Source organism: Protopterus annectens, chromosome 9.part0 (assembly GCF_019279795.1).
Source record: "Protopterus annectens isolate FY-2018-M chromosome 9.part0, PAN1.0, whole genome shotgun sequence".
NCBI classification, from domain to species: Eukaryota; Metazoa; Chordata; order Ceratodontiformes; family Protopteridae; genus Protopterus; species Protopterus annectens.
In genome coordinates, this window is record NC_056743.1 from 620,918,644 (window position 1) to 620,943,391 (window position 24,748).

Consider the following 24,748-nt stretch of genomic DNA (forward strand, 5'->3'; position numbering starts at 1 on the left):
GTTAGGCAGAGTCCCTCATTGACTCTCTTCAAGAGGAATCTTGATGAGTGGATGGGAGACCGTAGGTTTACCCTGGGTATCACTTCTGTGTCACTGTTAGACAGAGGCACAGTATACTAACCTCAAAAAAGGGCATAGCAAAATTAATTTAAAATGGGTGGTGAAAGCCAAACACACTCTGGCTAGGCTTATAAATGCCCTAGGGCAAATAGCCTAGTATGAACCTATGAACCTATAACACAGAAACATATCTATCTATAATCTGACACAGAAACATATCTATCTATCTATCTATCTATCTATCTATCTATCTATCTATCTATCTATCTATGTATAGGTAGATATTTATTTTCAGTCAACTACTGATCAACAACTTGTGCTCAATCCATCCATCCATCCATCCATCCATCCATCCATCCATCCATCCATCCATCCTCAACCTCTTTTCCCATTTTGCACATGGGGTCAAGATGTCACTTCCACAATGACAATCATCTCGAGCCAAGGTTTACACCGCCAGGTGAATCGCTTGCTATTTAATTTTTTTTTGATTTATGGATGTACATCTATATATATATATATATATATATATATATATATATATATATATATATATATTTTTTTTCACAACCATACTTTATCACACACCAGCTTAGTGATGTGTGCTAACTCAAAAACTTTACTTGCCCCTAACTCCAGCTCTACCCACTAGCTTAGAAGGCTATCCATAATGCTACCACTGCACAAGACACTCACATGTCACATACATTAAGACCCCCCCCCCCCCACACACACACACACACACATACACACACACACACGCAGCACTACATCTTTTGCCTTATATATGGCCATTATCTAACCCTAATGGACAATCACTCACATAGACACTCCAGCACCTAATGCCAATACCGTCAGCATATACGCATGTTTTGGCATTTGTATGCCAAACTCACACCTTCCTTCCTCAATGCATCTCTCTTCTTTCAACAGCTGCAACACTTGACCATGAATGCATGCATTTAATTTAAAGTGCACTCGAAAAATTGACCAAACACTTCATTCTGCCAACCATTGAGCATTCAACAAAAGTGAAGGTTTTATAAAAGTATATTCTGAAATATTGAAGAAACAAATGATCGAACATCAAAACATTGATCCCAAAGGATCAAAACTTTAAAAATAAGAAATAAAATTGTATTTTCGCAGGAGAGCAACCCCCCCCCCACACACACACACACACACACACACACACACACACACACTCACACACACCCTGTGGAGGGAGGGTTGTGATCCCTTCATACTTCCTGCTAATTATATAAATCACTTTCAAGATTGCACAACAGCAGGTAAAGTACAAATTCCCAGAATCCCAGATCTAACGCACAATATTGTAGAGTAGTACGGATGTTCATAAATATCTGAGTTCTCTGTCACTGGGTTATTGAAGAAATAGAAAAGCATTTGCAAGTTGTGTTTTTTATATAACAAGAGTGCATAGGTGTGAGTGATATATTAGGCCTACTCTTTTTTCAGTTTTGTTCATTGTCATCTGCAGACTGCAGTCAGACAAACAGCATGATTATCTTCTAGCCAACTTCTGGTGTGGTTCCAAAAATGGGCAGTTTATGTCATGGTTTTAGCTAGGCATGCTCCAACTTTGCTGCAACATGCTGTTTATATAATTTGTTTAATCATATGTGCCAGCATTTAAACTTATTTATCATGTTTGTGGTTAGATGTTTTCATTAATTACATTTTTTAGACTGCCTCATTCATTGAATGCATCATTTTTTAAACCTGTTATTTCAGGAGTTTTTTTTCCTAGTAGTTGAGAAGGTGTACTATCCAGAAACATGGACTGCCATGGAAGGTCTGATATTTCCGGGAGGGGCACACATGTGAGGGAGGAGGCAATATTCTGGAAACGACCATATAGTTCAGAGAATCCTGCTGACATCCCTGGGCCTTTATCAACAGGCAACCTTGTTAATTAAAAGCACAATTAACTTAGCTTCACAAAGCTTAATGTATGACTTCCACAATCTTTTTATCTTCATCTGGTTTGAGTTCTTGAAACTAACTATCAGGGAAGGCAGATGCTGATTTATGACACTCCCATGCGAGAACATCCGACTCAATCCGCCCAACAGCATATTTTCATTTATCAGTGTTCTTTATTTAGCTTGTTTTTATAATGAGCTTTTTTCCTTATTGCCATTAAAAAAAGAAAAACTAACTCACTGAAACATGTATAGTCTTTCGTTTTAGTGGGATAACCTAGCAGCCGCTGCCTTTGAGAGGATGCTTTAAAGTTGCCTAGGTCAGAAAAGTGATCGGAGTCCTTAACAGACATGACGTCATTCACATGCAGATCTGAAACACTATTTCAGGTGACCTAAATATGTAGCCGTCTATTTCACCTGTACAGCACTTTACTTACATGAATCATCCAAAACTAAAGCTGTCATCTTAATCAAATGGCTCACTCTTTCACAGGGCATGAGGTGCTTGTTAACCATTAATTGTTTTCCTGGCGTAATAAGCAGAAGTTGGATGCAAAGACTTTTTTTGAAAAGTCACACTCAGTCAAACCGACAAGTTAAATGTTAGCAGCCCTACAGCTCAGGGCAAGAACTTCTGCTAGGCAAAAATCATACAGTATAGAACAGCTTGTGAAATGTTGCAACTCCTTTGGTTAAAACATGTCATAAGACTGGAGTACAATCCAACATTAAACAAAAATGCATTACAGTGTGTGTAGTAAATAATTAAATTGCTTAACACACAGGTTTCAGCTCTGCCAGCAGAAGTAACAGCACATCTCCCATACTCTTTTTTTGCAAGGATGCAGATTATTTTTGGCTCTTCTTCGAGTCAGTAGTGTTAAGACAAAATTGACGAATCTTTAGGACCAGCTGGCTTCTACCCACATTTGCACCCTTTAGTTTCCAGTTGTAACTATGATAAAACTGCCTAGTAATCTGACTGGTGAATATTTTTCACCCACCACCATCGTTGTCACCATTAAGTCAAGCATTCTGATCATGGACTGTCAACCCGTTTTCTAATAAGACACCAGAAAAAAAGCATCTTTCAAGAGATAGAGGAGTTAAGTGAAGCTGTGACAGAATTACCCTAACAGCACCATGACTCAACCATAGATGTAACCTTTGAGCTAGGCAGTCTACCACAATTATACCTCTTCCACTTTTAACTGACTGGGATCACACATCCATATCTCTTCCGCAATCCCAAATCCATGTTGAACTCTTGCTGCTTAACATGTCTGAATCTAATAGTTTATTCAGTTTAACTTTCTTCCACCATTGTAGTGTAGATTGTGCACTTTCTGCTCATGTTATATTCAGCATTGGAACTCCCCTTATTGTCAGAAGTGTTGCTGTGGACAGCTTTTTTGGCAGGACACTAATATCCTCTAACTACATTTGCTCACACACTCCTACTAAACTGAACTATCACAGAGCCTTATACTGAAATCTTTCCATGTCCACCATTAATTTTCCAGCCACGGTGTAATTCAGCATGCATTCTGCCGTAAAATGATCTGCCTGAGATTAACTATTTACAAATGCTAATGACGAAGGTTAAAAAATTTTGTCGCTCTCTCTCCATGTATTCTTCTTGCCTACCTGGTCCCTGTTGTATATCAGTAAAATTGAGATTGTTTGGATAGTTGTAGGACATATACTACACTCACATTTCTTATATAAACTATGCAATAATCGATGTATATTCCTTACTACTCTTCATAACTGTAGCTGAACAGTATTTCTCGTTCCTTTACAAGAGTCAGGTAAAGTATGTAGCTGGGTCGCAGGCCCTGAAAAGGGAAATCAAAGGAAACAATCAGGTGCAACACATGGCCTTACCCATAGATGTTAATGGTTTATTATTAGGGTTGGACAAACAGCATATCAAAGCATATTTAACTTAAAACAGTACACGGGCCACCTGACTGAGTAATTCTGTTACAGGTTCTTCCAGTACAGGAGGAGGAAAACAGTTATGGCATAGGACTGAGTTTATAAATGCCTGTACTAGCAGTATATGGCAAGACATGAATGGAATATGTTTTATGAACAGGTGTGAAAGCTTTAGTCAGACATAACATCTATGTAGTGCATGGAGAGCGGTGATTAGGCACCGACATTCAGTAAAAGGCAAATCAGTTAAGTGGCACAATAGAGTGAGACTTGACCTTAACAAATGTTAAGCACCTCCTGTTTAAGTTGTTAAGGTCAGGTCCCTCTCTAGGCAGTCATATCAAAGACAGTGGCAAAATAAAAAACAGATTTGTTTCTACCTGGTCTCCATGCTATTGACCTTTCCTTGCCAAACTTCTCTTATAAACTTGGAGAGTAGCAAGAATAGCAGGTTATGTGTTTGCCTGCATTTTCTGAAGCATATGAGGTCTGAACTCAAATGTATGTCATTATTTGCTGTCTTCAGTCCTCAGTGATTTTTTTCCAAAAACAAGATTTTATGAGGAACAGACCAAACATAGGATACAAAAATCTGGATAATCTGCAAAAATCAGGACAGTTAAGAGGCATGGCAAGGTTATACTGTCTTTTTGACTGCACTCACTGAGTACTTTATGGCTTTGAAAGCCGGCAAAACACTTAGCGTTTTTTTTCTTTTATGTAACTAGTAGTACATGGGGCAGATAAAGCTCCACGCACTACAAAAAATTATGATTTGGTCTCTGATTATAACCTTTAATTATGTATTCTCAACATGGATGCCAAGATCACTTGAGGTGAAATTCTTGGGATCCATGTCTTGAACACATAACAAACAGGTTAGCAACCTGATCATAATCCTCTATATAGTGTAAATGGTTCATCTCCCAGGCCCCTGCTTGTAACTGTTTCATCTCCCAAGCTTCTGCTTACACTTCTCAAGGGTGCCAGTACCTGACAAATGCATGTCTAGGCTTAAAAAGCCCCTTGTGGTCGTTAGCCTAGTAAATGCCTCCGAACCTATATAAATAGGATGTCTCCATTTGTCACTGGGGGAATGAGATCAGTGGTAACACATTCAAAAAGGCAAACAGAACTGGTCCATATCCATTCTTTTCTGGTGAAATCATTTCTTAAACTGACATCTCATTTTTACTTTCAAAAGAACTCACTTAAAAAGAGCAGACAAAAATGGACTTGACTTATAGTCACAAATCACAAGCATATGAGTTTTAGCCAAGGTTCAGTTAAAGGGGCATGAATGGGGACAGAAGTGAATGGCACCATTGCAGTGACTAATTTGCAAAAAAAATCAAAGAGCTAGGTAACAATAAAAACATAAGAAAAAAAACAGTCACACTCTACAGAAAAAGCTAATTTAAGGAATTTAGGATGAAGACAGGAAAACAAGTTTTCTATGCCAAGACTGGAAAATTGGAGCAGGAGAGAGGGACTCAGTCTAAGACTTGTGTAATGACATCCTGACACCTCTTTTAAGGACATATAGATCTTAAATAATTACTTGAGCTATGCTTTAAACTAACTGACTCTCAGAAATATTCTTAAAACATAAATTACGTGGTATTCCTTCTTGCTTATAATATTTAAAAACACATTTTTAGTCACTTTTACTGAAAGAGTGTACTTCTTTTCTGACAAGGGAAGTAACAATAAAAAACACCAAAGAAGAAAAAACTGTTTGCAAAAAATCACCAGAGACACTGAAGAGAATAAGTATCCACACTTTACTTATGATTCTGGTACCTCGGCTTCAAAAAGCCTTCCAAGGAATATTTGGATTAATCTGACCATCATGGTTGTGGAACAGTATTTAGTTAATCCTAACAACCGTTGTCATACAGTACAAGCAGAAGCGATAGTGAATGAAAAGATACATTAGGATTTTAGTTTAGTTGTGATGATGTCCACTCATTGTATTAAACCCTAATGGATGTGACTTGAATGCTAACTACATGCTTAAGTGAGTCCTTTTCAAAACATTTTATCCTGCCTTGGGGTTATATTCCCTTGGAGTTGGTTATATTATGGAAGTGGTACAGAAGTATATCTCCCAAAATACCAAAGTCTTTCATTTTTTCAAGTGTTCCTTTAAACGTTTCAATAAAATGTAATTTGCTTCATCAGGATTTCAAAAACAAAAATGTATCCGTTCAACTAAATAGCAGAGAAGTTATAAACATAAAAACTAATATGGGGAAAATAAAAGCTGTAGAAGTCTGAATAAACCAATCAAATGGAAAAATAAAATATACAGAACACACAAAAAGAGTACAAAGTGTAGTTATGTGGCACCAGGCCTCATAACCCTTCTGTGTGGGCATTATTAACACAGTAACAAGCACTCTAACTCTTTTGGGTATTACTGCTTGCTTAATGAGGGGACACATTGCGGGGAGGCATCCCATTGGTCGACGCTGAGTAGGGTCACTGTCCAGAGGCAGAGAAAGTGTGGTTGTAACATTAGGTTTGTCTGCACCACAGGGAACTCCATTACAGTTAAGTTTGTTCATATTATGAAAGTTTTTTTTAATCTTATTTACTGATCTTACTGCTCATCTCTATATACTGAACAACACATCAAAAGGGAAGGGGAATCAATACAGTCAGATGCACTACACCTACTGCAGATATGCATCTCTGGTTCAATAAGTTATGCCATTCGGACCAGGCCATAGATATTTGATATAGGGATTTTGAATCACATATGATCCTAGGGAGATGATTTACATATGTGATGCTTACAAGGAGCACTATGGTAAATTAGGTAATACTATATAAGGTTTTCCTTATTGTATTTTAGCCTTTATGAATGACACAAGGCTTTGGTATGCCATTGTACAGTCCACCAGTTGTACTCCATGGGACACGATGTTCATAAATTCTATCAAGCATGCAGTGGTACTTTAGCATGTCTGGAGCCCTATATATTCCAATACTTAGAGGTATTAATGAATGTTCAATGTTAGTGGCTGAGAATTCTGAAACACTTCAGATAAGACACTGAAAACAGAGTAACATTGCTTTGCAAAGAGTGCATTATCATAGCTTATAGAAATTCTCAGAATCATATTTTGAACTGCTTTCAACGTACTAACTGTGTTACTCCTACCAAGTCACTTGACTGGAGATCACTTCCAGGCTGAGTCAGGAAAAGTCCATAGAAGTCAGTGCTCAAACCCGAAGAACAAATATAAAATAAAATAAAAAAATTAGAATACTGCACAAAAATTGCTCAGAACAGCTCTGTGAATAAAAAGTAAGAACAAATGAGGACATACTTTTAGTAATCCATCTAAAGAGTAGGGGACAGGTCATGAAAACATCATTCAGCAAATCAATGAGCCAGATTTGCACTTGCATCTCAATTCCCCCAAAGCAATACCATTTACATATATTTAATATGTGGCTAATCACCACGTTCCCTTTCACGTAAGGGTTATACTCCTGAAAGCCCCCAACTAGGTAAGGAAAGGAACATCAGGGACAGCAGATTTTGGAGAAAGGAATATATTAAGTCTTTTGGCAGAGCCTACATATTTTCCTTCCACTAAGATGTGGTCAGTCCTGTTTTGGGAATGCTAACTGCTGGCACCTGTTCAGGGAGATGAGTTAATCAAAGGCATGATTCACAAGCTGACCTGAATGCCCAAGTAAAACAAAGAGCAGATCAAAAGAAAGTATTTCATTTTTAATCTCTTTCACATGGTGAATTAAAAAGTTTCATCATTTTGGTTAGTTTACTCTTGAGACTTTTATCAACAAGAAAATCACAGTACTGAATTGTTTCTCTTTCGTGTTAGCATAACTATATTAAAAGTCTGGAAAATAATTTCAAACATGCCACACAAATAAACCAAGTTCAAAGAGCATGAACTAACATTAGTAAACAGTTTAGCAAAATAGTTTATGGCATTGCGGAGCAGCATTAAGAATCATTTTGAAGATATAATGTACAAACAGTTCTGGAATACAAGTATAAGTACAGAGACTCTCTCTCTAACAGGAAATTCCACAATACCAAAACAACAGTCTTCCAGTCTTCACATGATACATCTCAGAATAATATTTATCATATCGCACGTGTGTTGTCCAAGTCAAATGCATGTATTGCAAAGCACTGGAAAAACAATAGAAACTTTACAACGTAAAAAGTGTGAATAATATATAAAAAATGAACTCAAGACATTGTCACACTATCCTCAAAAACATTATGTCATCTTTAAAGCAGTGAAAACACATCACAATTCCTAAATGACAAATGGCATCACCTATGACATGGAACACATGAAAGATCCCAGGCAACCCTATGATTATTATTATTATTATTATTATGGAAAGTTTCATGCAAACATATATTATTTGAAAGTGTGTGATCCGACAATAACATGCATGAACTACCATCATATACCATAATGTTTTCTTAGCCATATTTCCCAGCTGTCTTAGATTTTCACACAGAGGATTTAATGTAACTCCTGGAAAATTTCAAATGCTGCACAGAAAGATGGGAAATGCATTTTCTAAGGGATATGAAGTCTAAAAATCAAATCTCTATCACTATTTACTGACTGCAGCCCTCTCATATTTACCAGAAAGTCTGACACTCTGCTGACATAGAGGGATAAGGTTTAGTCGACCTGGGTTCAATCAGAGGCTGGGCTGACTGATGGACCAGCAAGGGGGATAGGAGTACCTGTCATGGGTAAGAGGCCAGTTGTCACTGATGCTCTCTTAGTAAGGTGTGGTTTAAAGAGGGGAGTGGCCTTCGAATATAACAGTATATTCCTGAGGACCTTGGGAGGCAGATCATCTGTTTCCCATGTTCACTTATGGTTTTACTGCTACTGTTAATGTTCAATGCTAATTTATAAGCATGTTATATAAATGCGCTTGATGGTGGTCTCTCTCTAACTTGGTATCTTATCCACTGGTCTCTCCAGTTATCCCTAGCAAGCATTGTATCCTCACTTTTCTTTCTTTCTTGAAGATTAGGGCAACGTATTCAGCCAACTTCCACTAGTTTTCCCTGTTTTGTATTTGACACCCTCTTATCCTAACTGAGTCTGGCCAAATTTGTCCTTCCTTTCATCCTTTTAGCAATACAGCCAAAAATCTTTGTTCCTCTTCTTGATCCCATTTGCCAACTCCCTTCTGGCTTGTATATTTCCTGCTTTTACCTCATTTTCCTAACCTCTTTCTTGTTTCCTTATACTGTGCAGTTTGTTTATTCTTCAAACCCTTGTATGTAGCCTTAAGAGCTCAATTACACCCGCTTTATGGCTTGTTCACTTCCTCATTTCATGGTCAGTTCCATAAAATTTTGCCTACACACCTATGAAGGTCCCCATAATCCATCCCATGCAATTTTTTTCTGTTTGGTTTCTTATCCTCATGCATGCAGTGGGAAGATCACTGATAGCTAATGCTACCATTATATGGCCATGTCTGACCTTTTCAACTTTGATTTAGGTCACCTCTCAAATTCTGTTCATTCTGATATCATCCTGAGTCAGTTGGCTGACCCTGTTGTTGTATAAAACACCAGTCACCTCCCACTTCCTGTTTACCCTGGAAGCTATTCTTGGCAGATTCAGAGTCATCACAAGTATAACTCTCTTCCACCTGTCCCGTCCTCATTATTCTATATCCAAGTGTCTCATTGGTTTACCTTGATTGGCCTACAGACTGATACAAGGTATCAGCGTACCAGCACTTCAACTCCTTTCTCTGCCCTAAATATCACCCTTGATTGTGATAGTAAATTTCTCCCCTGCTTTCTTCATAGGTTGAGTTGTTCTTCTTTGGTCTCATATTTGATGGACCACCTTGCAGAAATTTTCACTTGTCCTGCAGCCATCCCCTTCCAATTTAAAAGTATAATTAAAGGCAGACAATGCAGAATTAGGCATAGGAGCCAAGATAATATTTTTACACAACACATAGTTAAAGATAACTACATGAATTCAACAGAAGCAGATAATGCAGTGGCAGCATCAACCAGTGGTTTCTACTAATATCAAATCATAGGAATACACATCAGGGCATGTGAGTTTAAACATTCTAATTAGAAGGTGCATCTGATACCAAAGATTTTTCAAATAACTCAAGTCCTTTTTTGTGTGGATATAGTCTTTCATTGAGTTCTTACACAGAGACTTGGGAGAAATTTATTGGACTGTAAGTGGAAATGTGTGACAGAGGTTCTTGATATAAATTGAATAAATAAGGAAGTCTATTCTGGGATTTAGATATGGGAGGGACCCAAAACCATTAATATTACTTGAGGTGGATATGTGATCTATGCCATTCCATGATATGAGTGAATCTGGAGCCATTCTGGTAATTTAAAAATGTATGGGTGAATTTTAGTTAAATTAGTGACAGGGGTTGGCAGAATTCAAGCTGCTACAAATTGTAAATAGAGCAAAGTATGGTTATATAGTATATGCATATTCAGCTACAAACTGCTATTGACAGAGAGCTGCATGTTATATGATAGATATTCCAGTTAGAAAGCAGTCTGGACAAATACATCAGTGAATTTGCTTTCAGGAATTTGTGTGCTTGGAAGTACAGTAGTATAACACAGAGTCAGAGAAATGGCCCATTTCATTAGTAAGGGTATCTCATCCAGGGACAAGGAGGTCATAACATCCCTGTATTCTTCCCTTATATGACCCATTATTGAGTACAATGTCCCTTTTGGCATGTACCTCACAAAGTACATGCATCAGCTGGAGAGACCACAGAGGTTCTTCACCAGGGAATCCAAGGCCTCAAACATCTACCCTACACAGATAGGCTAAAGGCTGTCCTTCTATTCAGTCTCATATAGACTCCTCAGAGGTGACCTCTGTCTGGCATACAAAGTAATCTCAAACCCGCCTTGATGGGACTGCTGCATATCTGCAAGTCAAGCTCCACTCGAGTAACCCACACACACGACCTCAACCTGGTCTGTGACATCAATAGGACTTGGTGGGACAGAGTTGTGTCACAGAGACTCCCCCTTCTGTGGAAGAGATTCCCTCTCCACATCAAGCTGAGTACCTCATTAGCCCTTTTTGAGCGCAACCTGGATAACTGGATGGGGAACAGAAAATACACCCCTGGGATTCCACCTGTGTCCCTGCTGGACAGGGACATCAGGTGTTGACTTGTTGGAACATGGGCTAAATTCTTGGCTGGGTTTGTCAGAGCCTAAGGGCCAATAGCGTAATAACATCCTATGATCCTATGTTCACACTGTGCTTAACCAGGAATTCTCTTACTGCAAAATAACTTAACAGAAACTGGAAGCCTTAGATCCAAACATCTAATGTATTTTGCATTGACAGCAGAACATTTAAGAACTCTGAAAAGGAAGAATGTGGCATGTTTATGCAAGCTGCTGGAGAAGAAGGCCTTTAAGAAAAAGTTTTAAATACATTAGAGAGGAGCAATTCATATTAGCAGCAGTTAGAAATAAAAAAAAAATCATTAGAAAGTACTTATCATTTACTGACTATTTCTTCATTTGTTACTGAGCTGTGAAGTTCGTAACTTACATGATTCGGTATTATGAAACTGAATAGTCTGTGGTATATGACATGAGCACAAAAGTGACAGGTTACTATAAGAAACAGACTCACTCATACTTAAAGCTGTCAATATACTTGAAGAAAGTGAAAGTACAAGTCTGCAGTTGAGAGTTTCTAGGTCTGTAAGACAACATGGATTGCATAATAAGGTGGTAATGATCAATGCAAACAAGAATGTGTTGCAACAGTAAAGACGACAAGAAACAGAGCAGTGCTGTACAGACAAACCATTGTGTAGTTTTAAGTGAAGTCTCAAGTACTAGGTGTGGCAGTGAGCATGACACAAGGTATTATCCTGCTATTAATCAATTTTGCTGAATCTGTAGTAGAATATGTATGAATCGGAGTCAGATCATAAGCAGTAGCCCAGGTCGTGAGAATGGCCCCTCTGGTGATAGAGGGAACAAACTAGCTAATTCAGAAATTCTCACTTACCCCCTGTGGAGGGTTAAGCCTAAAAGAGGATGAAGACCACCTTGGGGCAGTCGTATGGTGGAGGTCTTGTGAACAGAGTCCCGTGACAGCTCCTGCGTATCAGGCTTTCTCTGGCCCCTCTGCTTTGATGTACCTGTGAGAGCAAGGTTTGTTAATTTAGTCTATTTTTTTTTTATTTTGCTTTATTTAATTTATAAATAGAGAGAGAGAGCAGGTAGCTCCTTAAGAGTATGGGACCAGCTGACCAGCTATGCTAGTTGTTCATTCGGTGGTCTTCACTGGTGGAAAGGAAGCCTTGTTCAGAGTAGCTTTTTGTTTCACCTTGAGTTTCTCATCTGTGAACCAATTCTTAAGACCGTTTCTATGATGCAGTCTAAGCAGTCAAAAAATATGCTGAAGGAGAGCTTTAAGATCCTTTATTGGTTTACAAGAAGAAGACATTCAAGAGCTGAAAACAAATAAAGGGTCTTAAAGCTCTACTTCAGTGTATTTTTGTCTGCTTAGACTCCATCACAGAAATGTTCTTAAGAAACTTAAGAGAAACTCCAGGTGAAACAAAAAGCTACTTCAAACAAGGCTTTAGCAATAGATCTTTCCACCAACAAAGATCATTGAATGAACAGCTAACATAGCAAAATATATAGAACTTCAAATTAGATATCACCACCCTAATATGGTGGGGGGGGGTGAAAGACAAAAGACATGTAGATAGAAAGACAGACAGATAGGTACATGTATAAGTAGATTGACAGACAGACAGATATGGGCTCACCGAAACCCCCATTTTGTGAAAGTCATACAACAAGTAGTAGTTGACAGTAGTGGTTCAGTAAAAATCTATATAAAGCTTGTGCCTAAGGTCACAACTACCCAAATACAAAATATCAACTCTGTGAACAATAGGCTGTTGTGGGAAAGTACGAATGTTTGCTGGACTTGCTTCCCAAACCAATAATGGATCATCAAAAGCAAAGTGCGAGTGCTTTGGTAATTGTACATTGAATAATGAAGGTGAGAGTACATTGGTAACAGTAAACTGAATGGTGATGGTGAGAGAGCTTTGGTAATAAGTTAAATGGTGATGGTGAGAGAGCTTTGGTAATAACAAGTTAAATGGTGATGGTGAGAGAGCTTTGGTAATGGTGAGAGAGCTTTGGTAATAAGTTGAATGGTGATGGTGAGAGAGCTTTTGTAATGGTGAGAGAGCTTTGGTAATAACAAGTTAAATGGTGATGGTGAGAGAGCTTTGGTAATAAGTTGAACGGTGATGGTGAGAGAGCTTTGGTAATGGTGAGAGAGCTTTGGTAATAAGTTAAATGGTGATGGTGAGAGAGCTTTGGTAATAAGTTAAATGGTGATGGTGAGAGAGCTTTGGTAATGGTGAGAGAGCTTTGGTAATAGTGAGAGAGCTTTGGTAATAAGTTGAACGGTGATGGTGAGAGAGCTTTGGTAATTGTAAGTTGAATGGTGAAGTTGAGTGCACTTTGGTGATAAGTTGAATGATGATGGTGAGAGAGCTTTGGTAATAACAAGTTAAATGGTGATGGTGAGAGAGCTTTGGTAATGGTGAGAGAGCTTTGGTAATAAGCTGAACAGTGATGGTGAGAGAGCTTTGGTAATGGTGAGAGAGCTTTGGTAATAAGTTGAACGGTGATGGTGAGAGAGCTTTGGTAATGGTGAGTGAGCTTTGGTAATAAGTTGAACGGTGATGGTGAGAGAGCTTTGGTAATAAGTTGAACGGTGATGGTGAGAGAGCTTTGGTAATGGTGAGAGAGCTTTGGTAATAAGTTGAACGGTGATGGTGAGAGAGCTTTGGTAAAGGTTAGTCAAAAGGTGATGGTGAGAGTGCTTTGGTAATTGTAAGTTGAATGGTGAAGTTGAGTGCACTTTGGTGATAAGTTGAATGATGATGGTGAGAGCACTTTGCTGATGGTAAGCTGAATGGTGATGGTAATTTTAAAAAGGTGTAGTTCACCTCTGGAGAGTTAGGAACCTGATTGATAATTGAATTTTGCTTCTATGACCATAAACGCACAGTATATCCAGACTTTCTGGCATTATTAAAAGAGTATAGACATTGGAGACATTGGCTGGGATTTATAAAGGTTACCACTAAGTCTACAAAAGTGTACACTTAGTGTAGCCTTTCTGAGTGAATAGACAGCACAAGCAATGTCATAGTGATGTTCTTGAATTCAGAAAGTGTTCACTAAGTGTGACGTGCATATTTAGACTACACTTATTTTAAGACTTCAAATGAAAGTACATGTAAGTGTTTAATGCTGTGACAGGGGGTATTTAAGGTCTGGATCATTGATTATAAGAAATTGCTGTAAATAACATTTCTGATTCAAGACTTCAGTGTCAGGGATTCAGTTTGGACATTCATTCACTATCTCTTTGGAGTTTGCATGCCTTTACTAAGTCTATATATGTTTTCTGTGGTTATGGCAGTTTCTTCCCTTTTCCAAAAGCCTGATGTTCATTGGGCTGCTCTAAACTGTACAAATGCAATGCTTCTATGCTTGTTTTATGACCCAGATTCTAGCTAAAAAAAGAAGAGTCCAAGAAGAAACAATTCACTTAGCCTGTAAGCAAATACATTAAATAAAATCAGATTAAATGGATATGGATGGATGTTTTATGCATTGCTAATAGTTGACTACTCTGTTACATATTTATGTTTTTTATTATTATTTTATTTGATTTTGTATGCCTTTATCGATGTTTAAAGATGTCACTGAGCAAAACAAATAATATTTACTTTAAGAAAGTGAAAGTTGCATCAGTTTCTAAACATCAGGTTAATCAGACTCTCCTATTAGGTGGATACCTCATTGGATAACTTAATGGCAGATCTTTACATATTAAGAGGAGCCCCCCAAAGAATGCTGCCCTTGCTGTATACAGTTGGTGACCTCAAGTCCCTGCCTCATTGGTAACCCGAAGACAGTGAAAGCAAGGATAAAGGAAAACAATTGGTATTGGTATTACATAGCTGCTTCCATTTCTTCATGTTTGCATGATTTCAACATTATTCCAAGAAGTGCTGTAGGATTTGTTGGTGGTAGTGGTGGGTAGGGGGTTAAACCACTGTAAAAATACTTTTCTATGTATCTATCAGAAAATCGGAGTGGTTGCTTGTGAAGCCTCCCATGCCCTCCTTACTAATTGCACGTTACCCGTAACATTGCCCCAAACCACACCTATACATTACATAAGAATAACCCTTTCTGTAACACTATGAGCATTCAAACAAGGCTTACCTGAGGATATTGACAGGGTCGTGTTAAGAGATGAGAAGATAAGGCTGTTCAGTTTAATATTTTGTCTTTTTTACAATGTTTTTTGTAGGATGTTTCAATTACTCATGCTTGATTGCTTTGTATTCAAACATTAGTGTTTTTGACCATTTGGCATACACTCATCCCTTATTATATGTGGGTGCACATGTGTGTGTGTGTGTGTGTGTACATAAGTGTTTGAATCCAAACTGATTTTTCAAAATGCTGAAAGACTGAACCACATCTCATCAATCTCAGCATACACCAAACAATGACTAACACACTGAAAAATCAATAGCTTACTGTAGGATTCCTATGGCACTCTACTAACAAAACACTACCGTAACGTTCAGACATATTGGTTTGCCTGAACAGTGGCAGTGTTATAGAAAGGGTTTGTCTAAGGTAAGGTGGATGGCTAGGGTTAGAGCAGGATTAGGGTTAGCAGCATTACTAAGGTGGGCATATTAATTTAGAAAACCACTTTCCATTACTCTACCACTACACAAGCTGTCTCAGCCACTGATATCACACAGGAATACACATGTGTAACACTAAACCTAGTCCCTTACTTAACCATTCTTTTGACAATAACTCACAAACAATCACACACTCCCTACAGTACATCTAACCTCTTACCTAACTCTTACTTTAACCCTCATCTGTACTCTCACCCACAAACTCACACACACTTCAACATACCCATCCATCTCTATTCGACATTCCCACCATTCAACCAAGCACATATTTAAACATTCACACCCACCCTCTGATCTTTTGTCAAAGTAAACAAATTTATATATAGGTTTACTTTTACAACAGCGAAACACACTGGTACGATTGCTCATATGGGCGAATTGTAACCATGAAAATCACAACAGCGACAGTTTTCAATGTTTGAAAATCAGCAAATCAAAAAGCAGATTTGCTAATTTTCGAACATAAATGTCGAATACAAAATGTAATGAAGTGTAAAGCAGGGGGAAGCTCCCCTGCACCCATGTGGGGGCTGCACCCCATCCCCCTACTTTCATATTCTAACTCCGAGATCGCACTACAGTGGAGAAAGGGACCATTTTCCAATTCCCACTATAGTGCAGTCCATCCCAAAATGCCACTGTGAATTCGCTCATTGCACATTCAAACCTTTTTCCATTTGGCGTTTGCAAACTTTGCAAATGGTCTTTTGGACAACTGCTGTTCACCCTTGTGCAAAACACACACATGAAGGTAAACCACACACATTTTATATATATATATATATATATATATATATATATATATATATATATATATATATGTATACAGAGAGAGAGAGAGAGACATTGCTCTCTGTCTGTATACATAAATACAAACACACACATATATACATATAGTGTATGTGTGTGTATGAGTCTACTTCATTACACCGAAATACCATATGACCGACATTCAAAAGACCGAGCCCACAATGACAATGCATAAGAATGAATGTTCACAACACTGAAATTCCATTTAACCATAGAGAGTACTAGAACAGCTTATTGTGACTGTTCGCACACCTGTTAAGCATTGAATCTGCAATTCTCACCTGTACAGACCTACAATGAGTTGTAGTACTTGTTCACAGCATGTTTGTCAGACTTACTTTCCATAAACCAATAAATGTACCTCTTTACCTTTAATTATGCATTCTCTGCACCGACTGTCTCATCCCAGAAACGCAAGGAGCTGCTAGTTATCGATGGTTACTTTTACCACTTGGAGAGATGCAGGCACTGCACACATCACTGGGGATTTAAATACAAGGTGACTCAAAACTGTAAAGGGAGAGCCGTCACCAGTGTCATGCCTGACAGAGACAGGTTAGAGAAATCACTTGCACACCACCATCTAGGAGATCCTGGAAAATTGGAGAGGTAGTTGGTGTGTAATGATTTGAAAGTGAGAGCCGCATACAGTAGGGACACACCATGTTTACTAGTCGAGGATGCGTTAGATTCTACCTCATTAGACACTATTCATAATATATCTAACAGGAAGGCTTTCTTGCAACAAACAGGATGTGTGAGTAGGAAAAGAGGTATGAGGGATGGTGATGAGGAATTAACTGTGCATAATATTGACTTTGATGACTATCCACTAAAGACTGGTACATTCATCAGCAAAAGAATGTCTGATACAGCAACAGATACCATAGTGCTTGTTTTCACAACTGTAAATAACCTATACAATTTGAGCCAGGCTACTATATGGCTGATGGATGGCACTTTCTTTAGCAAAGGGGTGACCATTATGTAGTTATATAGTGTCCATGGTTTAGTTAATTATGGTAGTCATAGCAAGGCCATTCCCTTGTTATTTTCCCTAATGTCAAAGTCTTCTCTCAAATCCTACAATTATTTATGGCACTGTATATTCCACCTGTTATCTGAACATGGCTTCCAGGTGGTTGTCTGTTATGTATTGTGCAATTTTGAGGTGGCTGCGGCCAAAAGTGTTAGGTTAAATGTACCTGATGCCCAACTGAAAGGCTGTCTGCTTCATTTCAGGCAGAATCTATGGAGAAAAGTGCAATCATTAGGTCTATCCTCTCTACACAACAGTCAGCTGTCCTTCCAGTTAGCTGTTAAAAGTTTAGCTGCCCTTCTGTTTCTCATGGAATGTGAGGTGCATTCTACATTTCACTTAATCAAGGACGCATTGCCTCTGGAAGGGAGGGATCTGTTAAAATACTTTTTGGAGTGGTACGTGTATGGTAAACAATGTAAATTTAATACACATACCTTGTCAAGTGTTCGTTTAATTTCCACCACTATTTCCAGTTTCACTCTGGAATATCTGAGACCTTAATGATTTATTCTTGCCATGTACACAAACGTCTGTTGAAGCACGGCATAGGAGACGTAAACGCCTTTTAGGTACGAGGGGTACAGACCTATCTGTGTTAATAGCAGCTCTAGTGAGAGAACAAGACTGTGTGGATGCACTGAGGGTGTGGATGGCTACAGGGTTTCCGCCATTACCAAAAAAGAGGAAGCCTATTTTAAGACACCAACAAATTGAAACAGTGCTGGCTAATAAGGAGTCTTATTCCTCCCTTCAATTTGTCACAGCAATCGCTAAATTTATTGAAAATGTAGTGTGGTGCTTCAGTTTGTGGTGGTAGACTACTGTCACTTTAAATTCACATTAATCACATGGGTGCTGCGTGGATTCATGGGACATTTCACTTGGTCGGGTAATGGATGTGATAATGTGCTGAAGTGGGCAGTGCATATGGAGTACTATGTTGGATATCAATCGCTTCTTTTGGGGAAGAGCAAGGTATGGACTAGCTGCAACAACATAACATCTGTTATTTTGATTGATATGTGTAGCATTACCAAACGCTGTTGTACGTTATCAATATCACGCTGCAGGAATGTACGATACAAAAAAGGAGATGAGAGTTTTACAGCTGCATCGGTGTGAATATATTTTTGTTTACCTTCATGTTACAAGGTTTAATTTCTGTACTGTGGAAGAAAATGGAGCAATTACTAAATATAGGTTGTGAGAAGTGTTTATGTGTTCACTAACAGCATTGGAAGGGCGTACACTGCTATATCACTATGCTCAGTGTGTAGTTCGTTTTTTTACTTTTCGGTGTTATGAAAGTTGATGTTATCATTGTCGGTGTTGTGAACATTCATTCTTATGCATTGTCGTTGTTGTGGGCTCAGTATTTTGAATGTCAGCCATATGGTATTTTTGTACAATGAAGTAGACCCGTGTGTATGTATGCATGTAAACAAATATAGAACTAAAGTCTGTAATCAAATATTTCTAGATATTACATTTATTACAGAAACTGTCATAATGATGATGACAGAAACTGTATCACTGTGTATTTCATTTACCTACTTTCCAATGTTTTAATATTTTATTAGATTAAATCAGTTTCCAGTTGATTTCAATTCATTCTTGAACTGAACATTGTTTACATGTTTCTAAAGTTTTTTTTTTATTATAAAACATTGCCTAATAAGTTGTATTCTATCCATGGTTTTGAGGTATGTTTTTAATAATTTTCATTTGCAGTGTCATTTATTTGTCTTATTGTAGCAATGTAGTGACGATTATGTTAGATTTGTTAGTTTTAAAGTTCTGGTATATTTCTTGGTTTAGTTTTACATTTCAGTTATATTTCTTGATTTAATTTTTAGTCAGTCAGTTTTTGCAGTAACATCATTTCCAGTTTGGTAAAGTTATTTATTTATTTATCTTCAATTTATTTATTTATTTTTGTTGTTGTTGTTTTATTTTGAGTGAATTCTACTCATTGAGCACTGATTTAGGCAGGACGTATTGCTCTGAGGTGTACATTATGTGCGTGCAGTGTGTACAGTTCATTTTTTATCTTTTTTTTCTTTAAAATAATAGTGGTGTTTCCTTAACTATGACTTAGAAAAAAATGGCAATAACTCTTTATTGATGTCAGTAAAATGCTGATAAAAGCTTAGTGAATATGGTAGTAAGGTGTTACATAAAAATTGTCTGCATATTGTTCTAGACACACATTTTACACAGTTTTTCTGAAGTTTGTTCATCATTGTTAGGATAAAAGCATGTGTGTGAGTGTGTACACAAATGTATATATGTGTGCATGTGTTTGTGTGTACATATGTATATGTGTGCGTGTGCCTGTGTTTGTGCGTACATATGTATATGTGCGTGTGTGTGTGTGTGTGTTTGTGTACACAAATGTATATATGTATGGGTGTGCATGTATTTGTGTACACAGATGTGTGTGTGTGTGTGTGTGTGTGTGTGTGTGTGTGTGTGTGTGTGTGTGTGTGTGTGTGTGTTTACCTGAAAGAATGCCTGGTGATCATTTGAAGTAGATGCTAACCAAATGATAGTCTACAATATGAAATATGTAAGCTTGCAGTGGGGTTGCAGTTTGACCCCAGAACTATTGTTTGCTGAGGGCAGATATCTCATTTTAAGGACATCTGTAAAATGACTATATCAGAAATGTATATTTAGTTAGTCAGGAAATCATCTATCAAAGTACTTCACCTATTGACTGTTTAATGTTACATTAACCAGTAACAAACCCATCGGCAGTAAAGCAAGCCTGCAAACATTTATTTATAACATACTTTCACTGTGCTTTAAAATACTGCCTTCAAGTATACATAGATCCTTTTATTTTTATTTTTCTAGGAATACCAACTGTAGAAAATCTGCAAGTAAGAAATATTCAAGACACATCAGTCATGCTGGAATGGACAAAACCTAGAATTGCAGTGGATGGTTATAAAATCTCTTTCCGTCCCATGGTAAGAAAGACTAAATAAAAAAGTTACGTAACTATCCATATTATCTTACTGTTTTTAATTCTGTTGCCCTCTTCTTCTTCCTGAAAGTCTTTCCTTTCTTCTCTCTTCTTTTATAAAACTTTTTCTTCTATCTACACCCTTGCTAATTGGTGAATCTTTAACAAACAGAAAGGTAAGTGGCATAGAAGCAGTGTAATGCATGAACTGTCAGTCAGACAGGGTTGAGAGGGTGGGAGGGTGGCCTAATGGTTAAGGTGTTTTTTTACAAACACACAAGGTGGGGGTTTTGGAATGGATATGGATATTGGCTAGGGCTTTAAAAAGCTCTCAAGGAGAAATAACCACGTACTGAATAGTCTTCTGGATGTCTTATAACCGCAGTGTGTATCAAAACTAATCACTATGGCAGACTGGCCAGCTTTACATGAAAGGCAGTAATACTGTACAGTACTGAACAAAAATGATTCATGAGTCTCTAAATTACAGTTACAGCCAACAGCTGATATACACATTGCATAAACATGATTGCTAAAACAAGTATGACAGAACTCAATATTTCTTTATTTAGTTAATAACATTTGTTAACTGGGTAAGTGGGCTTATCCAGGGACCATTTTCAGTAATGACCTAGGCCAATAAAACATAAACTGAGTACAACAAATATGATCATTTTAAGACAAAGTACAGCAAAGCAAATGGTGTATATGTACAGGTAAGATGAGAAAGAACAAGCAATTCATGAGAAATCAGATTGTGCAAATGTCATAAAATGCTGACATTCTTTAAGGAATGGCTTTGTTAAGCATAATACATATAAAATAAGACACCATAATAATACATGTTTTAAAACCTATAAAGTATCATTAGAGACAAGTAAACAGAGAAAGAGTTTGTTGAAAGATGTTATTCATTATATATTGCTTCAGAAGCCTTGGGATACAAAATAAGAGATGCAAAGGCAGAGAAAGATTAAAGATGGGATGATATTGTTAACCATTGCCGCCAAAGCATGTGTCTTCATTATGTAAATGAGACTGAAAAGACTTTTTGAAAGAAGAAAGGTTTTCAGTTTGCTTTAGGGATTCAAAAAGAGAGCTCCATCTGGCAAGAGCTAGCCTGGAGAAGGACCTTTCTTAGGTAGTAAGAGTAAATGAAGGCCTAGTTATCAGGAGCAAGTCAGAATGACAAATGGAGCATGAGGGTTTTTTGATACAATTTGTTGAGCAGAGGAGTGCAGTATCTTCAGTTAAGAAGCTTGAAGGTGAGGGTATTAAGGAGTAGTGTATCCCTATCACATGCTGGTAGCCATTTTGCTTTGCTTAGAATGAGGCAATTTTATTCATGTTTATTGGTACGATAAATTAATTGGTATTTGATTTTCAGCATGTTGAAGGTGAATGGTACTGTGTGAGGAACCCAGGGCTATGATAGACAAACCATATTAAAGTCTGGGAAGTAGTACATTCATGGCAATGGCATCATATAGGGTTTCATTGGTAAGATTGTGAGAGATTTTGTGGGGCAGCAAAATCATTTATATGACCATATCTTACAAAATAAATGTGAAAGAATATCTCATTCTCTGAGAAAAAGGTTTACCCATATACACATCACAAGCCATTCCTCAGAAGTTGTTTTTGGTTCTTATACAAAATATGATTGGGATTTCTTAAAATTATCGAGGAATGGATTCTACTTATTTCAATAAATAACATGTTTGTAATGACATTTGTCATTATCTGTTAAATTAGAAAATGCATACTTTTTTAATTTAAAGTCAAAATTTCATATTATCTATATTTTATTTCTAAACCACTAGAATTCCTATTAAAATTCTTAGGAACAAAAAATGTAAACAGTCAAAATTGTAAGAATGAGACTAATTATTTTCATCACTTTACTAACTATAACATCTATATTGTTTATATACCCACCACATACCAATACGTAGCGATTTGCAATTGTACAACACCAGTGTACTGCCATTGTAATGCCTCATTCAGTCACTCTTTTATCAATCTGTCCTTCTCTTCTGAACTTTGAGACAAATTAAAAAAATAAAACTTGAGTGAATGTAGTATTATAATATCATTCCGCTACTAGTACTCTGGGTAAATAAAGAGAAATTGTTTATGTCATAGATGCAGAATGCAGAGTCTAGGAAAACAATGTGAATGTTGCACTCAGTGGACTTCCAAAGAGATATTACCAATTAATATTTAAACAACCAGTTATGACCACAAGATTTTTATAATTCATAAGATGTCCAATAGGGGATAACCTTAAATGATGTTGAAACTTACTGCATATATTTGAAAAACAAATGTCCATTATTTTAGTAAGCTGTTATTGTGTAACTATTTTACTACTGTGTTACATTTTGAGTAGAATGGTATCCCATTCCAGATTAGTTCCATGCCTTCTGCCTGTTACCTATGGGAATAGGCTCTGACTCCAACACAATCTCGTACAGGTTGAAGTACACACCGGCAATTGAATGAATGAATGAATGAATGAATGAATCAGTAAATGGATGAATGAGAAAATAAATATATAGCATGTGTCTGTAGAGTTAGCAGAACAGTAGATCAGTATTGTAAATGTGAGCATGCCCAGCAGACAGTATGAGACCTATAGTATCACATGTGGGCTGTATTGTAAATGTGAGCATGCCCAGCAGACAGTATGAGACCTATAGTATCACATGTGGGCTGTATTGTAAATGTGAGCATGCCCAGCAGACAGTATGAGACCTCTAGTATCACGTGGGCTGTATTGTAAATGTGAGCATGCCCAGTAGATAGTATGAGACCTATAGTATCACATATGGGCTGTAATTTCATCTGAATACTAATGCACCCAGGACCTTTAGTACACATTGTTAAAAAAAGTCACAGAATACTCCACAGCACCCTATCCTACACATTACATATACCTATAAGCAATCTGAGGCCTACAATGTCACTGCACAATTTGCCTTGTAGCTCATGTGAATTACACATAGTTCAAAGAGATGTTCTATTTGTTAAAATAAAAAAAACACAACAACAGAGAGGCACAACCTTCTTTGCAGTTAATTGATGACTATAGCAGTGAAAATAATGTTGTGTCACTGAAAAAGTCCAGTGTAAGTCTCATACAAGTCAGGAGTTTGCAAGCCATTTAATAATTGTCATATAAAATTCACTACAGAGGAGGAGACACTGCATTTTAATTAAAGTACTGTATTTTGTTCTATAGCTGTAGTAATGGATATATTTCTGGAGTTTTGTTCTGGCACTCAATACAAACACTATTTTTTCAAAGTCTATATCTTGTATGATTTTCTTGATTTATAGACACACACCAGAGATAAATGCATCCAGAAAGCTCACAATTTCTACTTATATACATATCAAATGAAATGTGTACTAATTCCACTTGCATGGTTACTATATTTGCAAGGTCTGTATAACCAAATCTTCAACTTTCCAAAATATTTGCTAAGTTTCGTTTTTGATCCATTTCCTGTTACAGTTTGTGGGGAAACATGGAAAAAAACAATTACATCACAAGTCGACAGTACTTTATTTGAACTAAAACATTTCAAAGTTACAATGATGAATGTATAAAGTTTTGTATTTTCAGTCACGAGGGAGAACACATTGCATAACAGTTTTGGGATACCTCCCATAAAATTTAACAAAGAAGTCAAAAACATCTCTTTCACAATGTCATAATCACTATGGGCACTGTGGAATGCTAAAAATGTCACAAATTCAGGCCAATTACAGCTTGCTGTCATCTTAATATAGGAAAAGGATATTTCTAATACTATGAACACAGGATTAGTGAGAACTTTCACCCTTTAGAGGCAATCTATAATATGTGGCATAAAATTCATATGAACTTCTTGCAGCAATGTCAAGCATGGACTCCACTGAGCCTAAAACCATTTCCTTTATAGGTTCACAGATAGTTATTAGGCTGTCAGCCCATGAACTATTTCAGGCCTAGCAAAGCTTACCTCAGATTTACCAAAATATCCATATGTGTCCATATCCAAAGGAATTTTACAAGTTATGATTATAGGCTTGTACACATGAAGCATTCACAGGCTACCTCTGTCTATTACACACACATAGGTGCCAAAC

At 37.2% G+C, this 24,748-nt stretch overlaps 1 protein-coding gene across 5 annotated transcripts in view; it reads left to right on the forward strand.

Moving 5' to 3' along the window:
- The window catches only part of LOC122811371 (tenascin-like), a 641,082-nt gene that overhangs the window by 355,171 nt on the left and 261,163 nt on the right, over positions 1–24,748 (forward strand). For all 5 annotated transcript variants that reach the window (XM_044083172.1, XM_044083170.1, XM_044083171.1 and 2 more), the window contains exon 4: positions 20,500–20,615. In XM_044083172.1, coding sequence (XP_043939107.1) covers positions 20,500–20,615 — 116 coding nt within the window. The remainder of the gene's footprint in view (positions 1–20,499; positions 20,616–24,748) is intronic.